Raw genomic sequence first — 10,877 nt, 5'->3', positions numbered from 1 at the left:
GTTACTGTGTTTTGCATGTCAACACTCGCAACACCAGCAGCCCACCCTGCAATGCCAGGCCAGGCCCAGGAGAGTCTTGCTGGCTTTTTTTCTTCATGTTATTCAGGGCCTGTCTTTGGTCTGGGAGCAATGGGACTGGGTGACCAGTTGGCCTCACCAATCACAGGTTTAGGGGAGTGATTTTCTTGGAGATAGGCTGGCCTGGAGAGTTGATGCCACAAAAACAAGTTGGCTCACTCTGAGGGCTTCCACACCCACCCTAGCACAATTGGTCATTCTTATCTAATACTGCTCCTAAGACAGAGCTTGGGAGGACACAGGACCCATACTGGATATTAATTGCTAAGATCAGGGGGATGATGGGCTGGGGCTCTAAGGCAGAGAGGAATGGCAGGGGGGATAAAGAGGAATCAGGGACAGTAATTCCTAACACTCTGGCAACAGTATCCCAGAGGTGAGTCTAAGCCCCACCAGAGCTATTGGAAGCCTACTCATCCCATAGAAATGAGACCTAGATGCTTTGGGTTGCTCCCATTACAAGTTTTCACTTAACTTGTGAAAAGTGCCTTCTTAACTTGCCCCTCTTAGTTCTATGCAGTTGATAACTTGAAAAAGGAAGCGAAACAAAGGTTCTTGGGAAAGTGAAGTTTTCAATTAATTGGCGTGAGTAAGGGCGGAGGTGGGTGGTGGCTGCAAAATGCTAGAGGCCCGTAGGCTTGTGGGCGAGGCGCAGAAGCTTTGCGACAGGCGGCAGAGTGACTTTCTTCTCCTGCAGCTCTTCCAGGGTGTTTCTGCCAGTCTGGAAAGGCCGTGCCAGAACTGGGAAACCCAGCTCCGGAGGAGATTCCCGGCCGGCTGAGTATAAAAATGTGGAACAGACATCCATGAACTTTTTCCGCTGGGGCAGATTGCAAGGCTTGCCGCACCGAGGTGAGGTGGGTCTTTCCTCTGCTTGATTTTCTTATTGAGTCCCTGCCGCCGCCCTGGGAGCGCTTCGTGGGTATTTTCTGGGTGGAGATTGAGTACGTGTAGAAGAAGGGTCTGATCCAACGACTCTTATTTATAAGTGTGAAATGTTTTTGCCGGTTAACAATGTCCGAGTTAGAGAACATTGGCTCTCTCGAGTTTGAGGTCTAGAGATAGACTAACGAAAGATTGAGCAACAGAATAATAATAATAATAATAATAATAATAATAATAATAATAATAAAATTGGTCTGTTTTCACGTCAGTCTGATCATCTCAGTCCTTAGTCTTCCTTTTGTTGTGCAGCTCCAGTGAGCCGAGGAGAGGTGGCAAAAACAGCCATAACTGAGACACGGCGCAGGCCTCGGCGCCCGCCTCGGTCGCAGACAGGGCCTGGGATGGGCCCTAGCGCAATCAACTCGTGGGGGTGGCTGCGGCGCAAACGCTTGGGTCTGGGGGAGGGAGGGAATGGGCCCCGCACGGAGCTATGGAGGGGTGGGGGCCGGGTGGGTGGGTCCAGTCAGGCCCCCGCCTGGAGTCTGGCTCCCCCTCGCCCCCACCCCCACGTGGCCCCGCTTAGCCAATGGCACGGCCCCCGGCCGGCGCCCTCGGGGCGGGAGGCGGCCCCCCGACCGGCCCAGGCCCCCTCCCAACCTGAACTTCGTTTTTATAAACGTCCCTCGATGAGCTAACCTGTTGGAGGGCGGGCGGGCGGAGGCGGGAGGCTCGCAGAGGGAGAGAGGGCAAGAGGAAGAGGGCGGGAGCGAGCGAACCGGAGAGAAAGGAGAGGAGGGAGGAGGTGCACCGCGCCATGGTGTCCTGTGCGGGGCCAGGACCGGGGCCCGGGCCGGGCCAGGCCAGGCCATGAGCCGGGCTGGGAGCTGGGACATGGACGGGCTGCGGGCAGACGCCGGGGCCGCCGGGGCCGCCCCGGCCTCCTCCTCTTCCTCGGTGGCGGCGGCAGCGGCTCCCGGTCAGTGCCGTGGTTTCCTTTCCGCGCCAGTGTTCGCTGGGACACATTCAGGGCGGGCGGCAGCGGCAGCGGCGGCAGCTGCGGCAGCGGCGGCGGCGGCCTCCAGCTTTGCATACCCGGGGACATCTGAGCGCACCGGCTCTGCCTCATCGTCATCGTCTTCGGCTGTGGTTGCTGCGCGCCCAGAGGCTCCCCCAGCCAAAGAGTGCACAGCGCCTGCACCCACAGCGGCCGCTGCAGCACCACCGGGCGCTCCAGCGCTGGGCTACGGCTACCACTTCGGCAACGGCTACTATAGCTGCCGTATGTCGCATGGCGTGGGCTTACAGCAGAATGCTCTCAAGTCGTCCCCGCACGCCTCTCTGGGAGGCTTCCCGGTGGAGAAGTACATGGACGTGTCAGGCCTGGCGAGCAGCAGTGTACCGACTAACGAGGTGCCCGCACGAGCCAAGGAGGTGTCCTTCTACCAGGGCTACACGAGCCCCTACCAACACGTGCCTGGGTATATCGACATGGTGTCCACCTTCGGCTCTGGGGAGCCTCGGCACGAGGCATATATCTCCATGGAAGGCTACCAGTCCTGGACGCTGGCCAACGGGTGGAACAGCCAGGTGTACTGCGCCAAGGACCAGCCACAGGGGTCCCACTTTTGGAAATCATCCTTTCCAGGTAGGGACAATGGAGAAAAGGGGAAGACAACCAGGGACGGGAAAGAGGAGAAAAGAACTAGGAGTGTACTTCCCTAATTGGGAGTAGATGCCTGTGCTGCTAACCTGATCAGGGTTAACCCAGTGGAAAAGTTTGTCCAGTTCTTCTGAAAGCTGTAAAATCTTCCTCTGACTTAAACAACCTCTCTCACAATCCTTTCCTTCGTGTGTGCGGTGCAAGTGAGTTTTTCTCCTAAAGTTGAGAGTTTCTGGGTGCCCTTTGCTAAGGACTGTCTTTCTTCTGAAGAGGCCTCTTTCCTAAGAGGTGTTACAGATTTCAGCCCCCACTTTTCAAGGACTGTCCCTAGGGTAACTACTAAAGCTTCTTAAAGCTCCCAAACTCCAAACACAGGGGACCCAGGAATCAAAGGTTGAGCAAAATATCTGAATTTGTGTGCATATGTGTTTGTGTGTGATTGAATGTATGCAACTGGCATTTGTAGAAAAACTGTCCTATGAGCGTCCCCAATAACCAGGCCATAAAATCACCGGCTTGTTAAGATGCCGGATTGAGAAACCATGATGATCCATCAAATTAGCCTTTGTTTTGAAGTACAAATAGCCTTTCTTTAATAACGTGTAAAAAAAAAAGTCTGTGTAAATAATAATAAAATATAAACAACCTGTTTTTTTTCCTTCTACATCCCTCCAAGTGCGCGCGCGCGCGCACACACACACACACACACACACACACACACAGTTCCCAGTTAAGTGCTCCAAATATCCCAGTCTAATTTTCCCCATGCTGTTGTTTGTACCAGGGGATGTGGCTTTAAATCAGCCGGACATGTGTGTCTACCGACGGGGAAGGAAGAAAAGAGTGCCCTACACCAAACTGCAGCTCAAAGAACTGGAGAACGAGTATGCCATTAACAAGTTCATTAACAAGGACAAGCGGCGGCGGATTTCAGCTGCCACGAACCTATCCGAGAGACAAGTGACCATTTGGTTTCAGAACCGAAGAGTGAAGGACAAGAAAATTGTCTCCAAGCTCAAAGATACTGTTTCCTGATGTGGGCCAAGTTGGCCACAGACAGTTTAAATGCTTTCAAATGTCGCCAAAAGACCATTGGAAAGACTTGAATATGTATTTAATTCCCCTCCCCTATCCCCTAACAATGATGGCAAATTTTGTGAATTGTTTCTCTCTTTTGACTCTTATCTGGCTCCCAAACCTTTTGCTTCCCAACTTGACTTTGTAGTTCTGTTTCTACTTGTTTATTATTGGTTTTGTTCTTGTCTAGGCTTATTTTTTAAATGATGTTTTTAAATGTTCTATTTCTCCCTCCAGGCCAGTATAAAGGACTTGAGTATTTCTTAATAATCCCCGAAATGAATTTCAGAAGTGCCATTCTGATTTAAGGTCTTTATTTTTTTAAATCACTTTATCTGTGTTTCCAGCACTGATTATCTTCATAACCCTTTAGGTTAGAACATTAGCAGTCATTCATATCCTGTGATTAGTTAATTGAATCATTAGTTCCCAGCAGTTGCCCTGAGGCAAGTAGAAACAGCTCTCTGCAGTCAGTGCCCCTGGGGTCACCCAGAAAGTCTGAAAATCGGAGGCTAAAGGCACTGTGATGACTTTAAAAGCAGCTACCTTATTAAATAGTGTTTGTATCAATATGAAAATGAGGACAATCTTTCCAACTTTGGGTCTTACTTTCTGTTTTAGTTGTATACTTGTAACACACTTTGTAGATTTGGGGTTTTATAATCTCCAATTATTTTCAAATAATTGTCTTCATGGATGCCTTCATTTCTCATTTCTAGATGCAAATGCTTAAATAACTGCAATTGGTAGAGTGACCCATGATGGTATAAATACACCCCTTTCCTTGGACTCAGGTATATGCAACTGGCCTCAATCCCTGGAAAGAGACTAACCAATGTGGCCATGAGTGGGAACTTTTATTCAGAATCCAATGAAGAACTTAACTGTCTGAACAAATGCATTGAGACTCCCACAGAGCTTTCGAACATCTAACAAATTTTTAAAATGTGTAACTGTAAGGTCCAAGAAGAAAAGAGTGATGTTTCTGAAACTGATGCAAAATAACTACTTTTAAAGTGCTGCATATTTATACAACTGAGAGATTATTTTTTTAGATGCAATGTCTGTGAGCTGGAACACATAAAGCAGTGCCTCAGGCATTTAAATTCACTTTTTTTTTTTTTTTTTTTACTCCTAGGGAGATGGAAATAAACAGAACTTTCTTGTTTCCTAAGTCTTTATACTTTTGTTTTCTTTTTTCAAGTTTGTTTTGCCTCTAGAAACTGTTCTTATTTATTATAAAATCTTCTTCTCCTGAACACTGTGATGTTATCTATAAATGAAGGAAACTCAGCACCAGTTCTGGTCTCTGAAAACTCCATGTTCTACTTCTGCACAACCCCTCCCCTTAACATAAGTAGTGATTTTTTTTTTTAATAAGGATATCATTTGCAATGTCTAAAATGGTATTTTCCCAGCCTAGCCTTAAAAATTTTCCAATAAAATTTTATTTCTCTTCCATTTTAAATTTATTTAAATATTTTTATTTATTAATTTACTTTGGTTACGTACTGGGGATTGAACCCAGGGCACTCTACCACTGGACTACATCCTCAATCCAGTTTTACTTACTTTAAAAATCCATATATATTAGTGTGCCTGGCTATGGGAAATCTCACTTGGAAATTTTCAGCCCAGAAAAGCCATTATAAATACCTTTGATAGGAAGGTCTTGAAATTATAAAAGCATATCCATATTTGGAAATCGAAAAAGGAACATTTCTTATCCCCCCACGTTTTCTCAGGCAGTCTATGCACAACACTTAACAACTAGAAACTAGAAACACGATTATACATTCTAACTTCTAGACACAATTTTTAGGAATTGGGAACTTTCTCTTTGAGGCCTTTTTGCCATTCAGGGAAATGGCCGGTGGAAAATTGGGCACTCTTCCTTGTTAGCTCCTAATACGATTTCGTGGTGGCTAACTTTTTGATATGCAAGTTAAACACGGATTTTTAAAATCTCACACAAATATAAACTTCTCTGTCAGGGTTTGGTTCTTGGAGAAAACGCAGGGACCTCAAGTTAGGAACTACTTTCGTTTTCTCTGGCCCAGCTTGATTATTATTTTTTTCCCATGTATTACCGCCGATTGCAGGGCCTACTTCATTATAAGAAAGAAAGAAACGGAAATAGACTCTCCATTCAGTATATAGAATCACCCCTGAAAATAGTCGCCGACAGTACACTTTGGAAAGGGTCACTGAAATTTTCAATATTTTTCTCTCAAGATATGTTTCATCAGAAACTGGCCTAATTTTCCTTCTTCCAATCGCTGTCCTCTCCTTCCCCTCCTCTTTTTTTTTTTTTTTTTTTTTTTTTAATACGTTCAACACCGCGCTGCGTTTCCTAGGTCCATTTCTCGGCGTTCCCATTGTGAGTAGAAGGTTTGCCTCCACGTTTTCTTTCCATTTGAGGTTTGCAAGTCAGTTTCCCTCCGCCTAAGAGAAATGGGAGGTTGTCTGAAGATTAAAATTGCGCCCAAGTGCTCTCTGGTAGAATTTGGATTGACGGCTAAATCAATAACAGATGAAGGCTTTGTTATTTTTATGTGTTCCTTTTATATTCCGAATTGCGGAGGCTGGAGAGGAATGGGTAAGTGGCCAAGGCCCTAGAAGCGAGGCCCACAGGGAGCCCGGAAGGCAAAGGGAGTTTAAGGAGAGGCTGTTACTACGGTAAGAGACAGAATCCTCAGGGAGAGTTACTCTGAAACCTGGCACATTTTTTGCTCCGCTGGTGGGGTTCTAGGGCCCGCATGTAAGAGTGGTTCAAGAAGCGAAGGAAGCGTTGGGGACGCAAGGCCAGACAAAGAGGCGGCCGCAATGCTGCTTCAAGTCTGGCAGCCTGCTGGGTCCCTTGGCTTTGCTCTTTGGATCAGCCTCGCTGCGACGATCTCTGGCTTTACGAAGTTATCTGCAGGGCCTGGCAGCGGGCCATGACCGGGAGGATTGGCGACCCCAGGCAGGCTGCACCGCCCTTCACTGTTGATCTTGACCGCGCGGAATCGCCTCGCCAGGCGTGGAGCGCGCTCGCCATCTCCTGGGCGGTCGGCGGCATTGGCGGAGCTTACCCGTTTAGCTCCGCCAAAAGCTCCCTTCCCATTCTCTCGCTCATCTGCCTAGCCTCCTTCCCGCCACCACCTCCCCCTCGGTTCTTCAGCTCCTAGCTCCCTATGGCTTTGCCTGCCAGACCTCGAAAGTCATAAACCTGGAGGATGATGTTGGGTGACTGGGCAAGAAACAATAGAGGAAGTTTAGATGTTACAGTCTTTTCTGTTTCTCGCTTGGTTGTTTTATGCATTGAGTCCTAAGAGGCAAATAGCCATTCTAAGACTGCTCCAAGAGTCCAAAGGAGACACCCCTGGGTTTGGGAATACCAGGAAGTTGCTGTGCATAGAAGACCAGAGGTGAGGTGACTACAGGCACTCTTGGAACTGGAGCTTTCGGCCTGAGGAGGCTGCACCTCCTGAAAAACAGGGCGAGTCCCCCAAGATGAGAATTGTTAGGGACCCAATACCTGGTTCCCTTAGGCCTTTAGTTACAGGGTTTACAGCTCGGGCTTATCCCTATTTCCCAAAAAAAGGACGGCCCTAAGGAAATTCTGCCACGCCCTCAAGGGAGCCCCCGGATTTCCCCACCCCGTCTCCCCGCTCACCTCCCAACACCACCTCCCCTCCCCACCTCCTCACTTCCCTATCTCCCCACCTCCATCCCCCACCCCCGCCCTACAGCAGGAGGAAGAGGCCGACTGCTTTCTCCAGAGCCGCCCAATTGGTCGCCATAACTCACACAATAAAGTCAGCGCGGTGGTCAGCCTTGCCCTCTGGCGGCGCCTGTGTGGTCTCGGTGCTGAAGCTGGCGATCTAACCAGTTCCAGCTTGGCTCGGGACTGCGGGGCCTGCTGCAGGTTGGGGCTGGCGCCCACCACGAGGTATCTAGGGAGTTCTTGATACCCGATGCATGAGAAGACCCGTAGTCCTCCAGCTAGACTTGACAAGAGGGCCTGCAATGGGGCTGCGCATACTGTTCCCCGCGAGGAACTGCTGCCCTTCCCGCTTCTGTTTGCCAGACCGGTGAACCCGCCCGCGGCCCGCGCCCCTGGAAGCACAGAGGCAAGAAACACCGCTAGCTGGTTGCCTCCGTGCGCCCTGCTCTTCCCTGGCCAGGTGCCTTGTCTCTTCTGCCTTTTCCCACTTGGTGGTGGGAGTTTGTCTTGCACTGTCTACCACGAGGCGGATAAACAGTTTGGAGTTCTGGTTTGCAGGGCATAGTTGCCAAGGTGACTCCTGGCGATAAAAGGAATGCAGACTTTGACTAGGATTGGCTACTCAAGATGCCGGATTCCCTGGTAGCAGTCTCCAGGGACCTGGACAGCAACTTCTCTAGGAGCAGAGTTCCTGGCTATGGGGACACACACCAGGACTGTTGTGAAGCATCCTTCCTTCCAGGTGCCAAATTTGGGCAGAGTTTGTGATACATTTTCTCTGCGTTTGGTAAAGCTCTCAGGTTGTCTGCGGCCTGGGACCCAGGGCTCAGGCAATGAATCTTTGCTTCCAGAATCCCTGGGGGGAGGCCTCTTGAGAGATCCTTCCTATATTGGGATAAGAGTGGCAATGCTCAGATGCAGGGACAGAAGTGGCCGCGCCAGACCGCACTCTCTCCAGACAAGCCCAGAGGCGCCTGTTACTGAAAATGTCAAAGCTGCAACTTAAAGCCCATAGAAGCAAGCCCGGCCCAGGTAGCCAGCGGAAGACAAGGTGGCAAAGCCAATCAAGATTAGGAAGGGTCCCAAGGGACTTGGGCAAAGGCACCCTCAGTTCAATGTCTCCAGCTTCTGAAGCCAGGCCCGGAAACTCGCAGAAGCTTCGCCTTGCTCAACATGCTTTGGCTCTGCCCGCAGCCTCGTCCTTCGCCATCGAACATTACTGGTGTTATCATAATACCCTGAAGGGGGGGAAAAACGGGTCGGGGGATGTAGGCGGTGCTGAAATGACCGACTTTGAAGAACCTGCAGGCAAAGTTTCGTCCAATCGTCTGAGCCTGTCCTCTTATTCCCGGTTGTAACTAAATACTGTTGCGAGCGCAGCCGAAGCCCTTTGTTGGAGATGTGTGAGCGCAGTCTCTACAGAGCGGGCTATGTGGGTTCGCTTCTGAATCTGCAGTCGCCCGACTCTTTCTACTTTTCCAACCTGCGGCCGAATGGCGGCCAGTTGGCCGCGCTTCCCCCCATCTCATACCCGCGCGGCGCGCTGCCCTGGGCCGCCACGCCTGCTTCTTGCGCTCCGGCGCAGCCTGCCAGCGCTACTGCCTTTGGCGGCTTCTCGCAGCCCTACCTGGCTGGCTCTGGGCCTCTTGGCTTACAGCCCCCGGGGGCCAAGGATGGACCCGAAGAGCAGGTCAAATTCTATACGCCGGAAGCGGCCTCTGGGCCAGAGGAGCGCGGCCGTACGCGGCAGCCCTTCGTCCCTGAGTCTAGCCTGGCCCCTGCAGCAGCTGCTCTGAAAGCAGCCAAGTACGACTACGCGGGTATGAGCCGTGTGGCTCCAGGCTCAGCGACCCTGCTCCAGGGTGCCCCCTGCGCCGCCAGCTTCAAGGAGGACACCAAGGGCCCGCTCAACTTGAACATGACAATGCAGGCGGCAGGCGTCGCCTCTTGCCTGCGACCTTCGCTGCCCGACGGTAAACGGTGCCCACACTCCCCGGGCCGGTTTGGGCCGGGATGGGAGGTGGGATGCGGGGAGGAGTTGTAGGGGGAGGGGAACCGCCGAGGGCGGGCGATCGACTGGGAGCCGGCAGAGCTGACTTAGGTTGGGGCTGTGTTGCAGGCCTGCCGTGGGGGTCGGCCCCTGGGAGGGCCCGCAAGAAGCGGAAACCCTACACAAAGCAGCAGATTGCGGAGCTGGAGAACGAATTCCTTGTCAACGAATTCATCAACCGACAGAAGCGCAAGGAATTGTCCAACAGGCTGAACCTCAGCGACCAGCAGGTCAAAATTTGGTTCCAGAACCGGCGTATGAAGAAGAAGCGCGTGGTGCTGCGTGAGCAGGCGCTGGCGCTCTATTAGCCGCTAGTGTGGCGGGCTGAGGAGCCAGGCCTGCCCTTTTGGACCGAGGCCTGGCTTGCGTGCGGGGGAGGTGCTGGGGGCTGAGGCTTTTCCTTTGGCTCCTACTCCTACTAATCCCGGGTACTCTCCTGCTCAGTCTACAGCCCCAGAGGACAGTAGGAGATTGGGAGATGAAGCCAGTTGGGCCTTTTTTCTTTCCCCTCTCTCTGATAAGCTCCTGGGGGCATTTGAATGTTGCAATGCACCCTTAACTTTAAGGCTTACATGTGGTGCCTGGAGTCACCTGTACTTGCTCTTGTCTGGGTCATTTGCCATGAGGACTCACTCTTGAACCCCTGGACTTGGATTTTCTGTTAGTTAGTTCTCCTTTCTTCCCTCTAATCCAACCCTTTCTGCATTTAGCTGACGCCTAGCTTGATGGATGGAAGTGAACATAGGAATACCTCAGGATCCAGCCACAATGGAAAGGGCTGTGGATACACCTTTGCAACTGAAGTCCTTTGTGGCAAAGCCAAGATCTCCATTCTAGAGGAAGGAGAGGGCCAGTTTCCTCCTCCCATCTGCCTTGGATGATTTGGGAGGACAAAAGTTGCCCTAGACATTCAGACTTGGGTGGTGGGAGGAGAAGGACTGGGTGGCCAGACAAACTGAGCCACCTCTCAGAATGCAGACTGGACAGGGCCCTCCAGCTGGGTAGAATGGGCTGGAGACTTCAGAGCAAACTGCATTCTCCTAACAAGATAAGCAAAATTCCGCTACTTCTCCCACTCTTCACATATAGCTAAACCAGGCCCATGCACCCTATAACTTGGACCCCCAGAGCTGAGCTCTGCTTAGGGGAGCTGCTGGTCTGCTTTGAGGCTTGATGCACAGGTAGGAGAGAAAGATATCCATGGGGAAGAGAAGGGATTAAACAAGAGGAAGAGGGGTCCTACACTCAGACTGTAAATAAGGCTTTCCTCTTGAGGTGGAAAAGATGTCTAAGTGTCTTTCTTGAAGTACCTAAGTGTGCTACCACAAAGAGAGGTAAAAACTCCTCCTCAAAAGTTAAGGGATGGGAAGAAGACCTCTTGAGATTCTCAGTCCCTGGTTGCTGCTCTTGAAGAACAG

The 10,877-nt window shown here is 50.9% G+C and overlaps 2 protein-coding genes across 2 annotated transcripts; both read left to right on the top strand.

Annotated features, from left to right (window-relative positions):
• Window positions 1-1,830: 1,830 nt before the first annotated feature.
• On the top strand, window positions 1,831-3,658 carry Hoxd13 (homeobox D13). The gene is made up of 2 exons (XM_076866550.1): window positions 1,831-2,608; window positions 3,408-3,658. The coding sequence occupies exons 1-2, from the start codon at window positions 1,831-1,833 to the stop codon at window positions 3,656-3,658; spliced, it is 1,029 nt and encodes a 342-aa protein (XP_076722665.1).
• A 5,150-nt stretch (window positions 3,659-8,808) lies between these two features.
• Window positions 8,809-9,767, top strand: Hoxd12 (homeobox D12). The gene is made up of 2 exons (XM_076866773.1): window positions 8,809-9,382; window positions 9,529-9,767. The coding sequence occupies exons 1-2, from the start codon at window positions 8,809-8,811 to the stop codon at window positions 9,765-9,767; spliced, it is 813 nt and encodes a 270-aa protein (XP_076722888.1).
• The last annotated feature ends 1,110 nt before the right edge of the window (window positions 9,768-10,877 follow it).

The sequence above is a fragment of the Callospermophilus lateralis genome, chromosome 9 (genome assembly GCF_048772815.1).
Source record: "Callospermophilus lateralis isolate mCalLat2 chromosome 9, mCalLat2.hap1, whole genome shotgun sequence".
In the NCBI taxonomy this organism is placed as follows: domain Eukaryota; kingdom Metazoa; phylum Chordata; class Mammalia; order Rodentia; family Sciuridae; genus Callospermophilus; species Callospermophilus lateralis.
Note: the sequence above shows the minus strand (reverse complement) of the source record. Positions and strands in the feature narration are given on the sequence as shown.